General features: G+C 41.6%; 1 protein-coding gene across 2 annotated transcripts; it reads left to right on the top strand.

Annotated features, from left to right (window-relative positions):
- The first annotated feature begins 1,638 nt into the window (after nucleotides 1-1,638).
- On the top strand, nucleotides 1,639-2,575 carry crygs1 (crystallin, gamma S1). 2 transcript variants are annotated; one of them, XM_073844186.1, is made up of 3 exons: nucleotides 1,639-1,757; nucleotides 1,876-2,118; nucleotides 2,193-2,575. In XM_073844186.1, exons 1-3 carry the CDS (start codon nucleotides 1,749-1,751, stop codon nucleotides 2,463-2,465), a joined length of 525 nt encoding a protein of 174 aa, XP_073700287.1. In that variant the 5' UTR covers nucleotides 1,639-1,748; the 3' UTR covers nucleotides 2,466-2,575. The 2 variants fall into 2 exon arrangements, with proteins under 2 accessions (XP_073700287.1, XP_073700286.1); XM_073844185.1 differs by having other exon boundaries at nucleotides 1,686-1,769.
- The last annotated feature ends 201 nt before the right edge of the window (nucleotides 2,576-2,776 follow it).

Below are 2,776 nucleotides of genomic sequence, written 5' to 3'. Positions count from 1 at the left end.
TGAGATATAAAGTCGCAATTGCGAGTTATAAAGTCAGAATTCTGAGATATAAAGTCGCAATTGCGACTTTATATCAGAATTCTGACTTTATATCTCGCAATTGCGACTTTATATCTCAGAATTCTGACTTTATAACTCGCAATTGCGACTTTTTATCTCAGAATTCTGACTTTATATCTCGCAATTGCAACTTTGTATCTCGCAATTCTGACTTTATAACTCGCAATTCTGAGAAAAAAAGTCGCAATACTTTATTTATTTTTTGGCGGAAACGGGCTTCCATAACAATCCTACATACAGTTCCTTTAAGAAAAAAACTGGTGGAAAAAACCCCAGCTAAAAGCAGCCTAAGCTGGCTGGTTGGTCAGTTGGTTTAAGATGGAAGTAGCTGGTTTTAGCTGGTCTACCAGCCTGACCAGCTCAATAAGTGGTCAAAAACCTCTCTAAAACCAGTCTGCAAACCAGCTATGACCAAGCTGGAAGACATGCTTAAACTAGCCAACCATAGGCTAGTTTTAACTGGTCTACTAGCCTGACCAGCTCAATAAGTGGTCAAAAACCCCTCTAAAACCAGCCTCCAAACCAGCTATGACCAAGCTGGAAGACAAGCTTAAACCAGCCATCCATCTTAGGCTGGTTTTAGCTGGTTTTTCAGCAGGGTGAGAATATGTATTTCTATGCATAGCAAATAATTAAGGAAAAATAAACTGTTTGTGTGTTTTTGTCTTGAAGTAGGTCACACTGAAGCTATATAAACTCATCTGATCCCTGAATTTGAGTCCTAATAACTTTCCTCTATTTAAACTAGCTAGCTAGCACATGTGGCTCCAAATAACTTGATTTTCTCTGTTTTAAGTCTCTCTCTTAAGTCTTTGTGTCTGTTATAAGTTTCTTGTTCATCCAAGCACTATTTTTGTTTTCAGTAGACACATTTAGCTTTTTATTAAAGGTTTTATGCTCAAATTTTATATTTATATTTATTACACTAAGAGCATTTACTAAATTCGCTAGTCATACCTAAGCAGGTTAGCTGGTCATAGTTGGTTTATGCTGGTTTTAGCTGGTCTCCCAGCCTGACTTCCTCAAGAAGTGGTCAAAAAACCCTTTAAAACCAGCTATGGCCAACCAGCTTAGACTGGTTTTAGCTGGGGTTTTTTCATCAGGGTAAGAATATATATTTCCATACATGAGTGTATTTAGCAAATAATTAAGAAAAATAAACTGTTTGTGTGTTTTTGGCTGGAGGTAGGTCACACTGAAGCTATATAAGCTCATCCGATCCCTGAAATTTGGCAGAGATTTTAGCTTGCAGCCAGGAATGGCATTTGTGTGTCTATCTGAGTGTGCGTGTTTGCACATTTGCAAGTGTATACACGTTTATGTGCTCATAATCCAGAATTTCAATACTTTGCGTGCAGGAAGTTGGTTATCCACTTCTCCGGACCAATAATTTTTAATACAAGTGCGTGTTAAGGTGGAGGTGTGTGCGTATCTATTAACACAGCTGAATAAACACACATCCAAACAGGGCCAAGCCCATGGTGCCGTCTCTATACCCCATAATCCACCTGCCTTTTTCTAGAAAGCACTGACTCAATTTTTGGATCTGGTTTTCATGACAAAGCGAATGTCCTCTTTACAGAGAGATGTCTGGGTATAAAAGAGCCAGAGTGGGATGGGCCTGAACCAGCAAAGCTCTGCAACTCTACCCCCTCCGCCGGTGTCGCCGCCAGCCGAACCTCTGCAGAATGGGCCGGGTGAGTACGAAGGTGATCGGCACACTCTGCTCCGATTATTGATCAATTATTGGCTGCCATATGTGACAGATTTTTGTATATCTTTTAGTTATAATAATTGCAATTCAATTTTGTGCAGATCATTTTCTACGAGGACAAGAACTTCCAGGGCCGTCGGTATGAGTGCAACAGCGACTCTTCGGACTTCCATGCCTACCTGAACCGGTGTAACTCCATCCGCGTAGAGAGCGGGGCTTGGGTGGTGTATGAGAGGCCCAACTTCATGGGATACATGTATATTCTGACCCGGGGCGAGTATTCAGATTTCCAACGCTGGATGGGTCTAAATGACCGCCTCAGCTCCTGCAAGATGCGACACATTGTAAGTCGCCCACATGGATGCATAATATGATGGAGAATGTTTGTAATGTTCAGCAGGTATACTATTCTCTTTAGGTGAGTGGTTCTGAGTACAAGATCCAAATCTACGACAAAGGAGATTTCAAGGGCCAGGTGTACGAGACCACGGAGGATTGTCCATCCGTGATGGAGCACTTTCGGACACGCGAGGTCCACTCCTGTAAGGTGCTAGACGGGATCTGGATCTTCTATGAGCACCCAAACTACAGGGGGCGCCAGTACCTACTTGAGAAGGGGGAGTATCGTAAGCATGTGGACTGGGGCGCAGTCTGCCCCACGGTTCAGTCCTTTAAACGCCTGACGGAGTAACGTCTGACCTGTAAATCCATCTATCTACAGTCCTCCTTTACATCCAAACCACTCAACCACAACAGCACTAACACACCTGTGCTGAATCAATAAACGTGTGGTTACAAAAACGTTGTCTCTTTTTGTAAACTTGTGATCACTAGACGTTTAGTATTTGTGAACTACATACTTCACAGATACATCATAACTAAATAAAACAGACAAATTATTATAACGCTAGAGGTATTTGGCGTACCAGGTGTTACGAATTTAAATACTTTTAAAATAAAGGTAACGCTTTAGATTACAGCCTGCAAAGAACTACGTAAGTA

The sequence above is a fragment of the Garra rufa genome, chromosome 7 (assembly GCF_049309525.1).
Source record: "Garra rufa chromosome 7, GarRuf1.0, whole genome shotgun sequence".
NCBI classification, from domain to species: domain Eukaryota; kingdom Metazoa; phylum Chordata; class Actinopteri; order Cypriniformes; family Cyprinidae; genus Garra; species Garra rufa.
This window is presented reverse-complemented; position numbering and strand designations above follow the sequence as displayed.

Coding starts and splice junctions, on each gene's coding strand:
- crygs1 (XM_073844185.1), top strand. CDS start 1,749: ATGGGCCGGGTGAGTACGAAG. Junction 1,770..1,875: donor TGGGCCGGGTGAGTACGAAG/GTGATCGGCACA, acceptor AATTTTGTGCAG/ATCATTTTCTACGAGGACAA. Junction 2,119..2,192: donor CCTGCAAGATGCGACACATT/GTAAGTCGCCCA, acceptor TATTCTCTTTAG/GTGAGTGGTTCTGAGTACAA.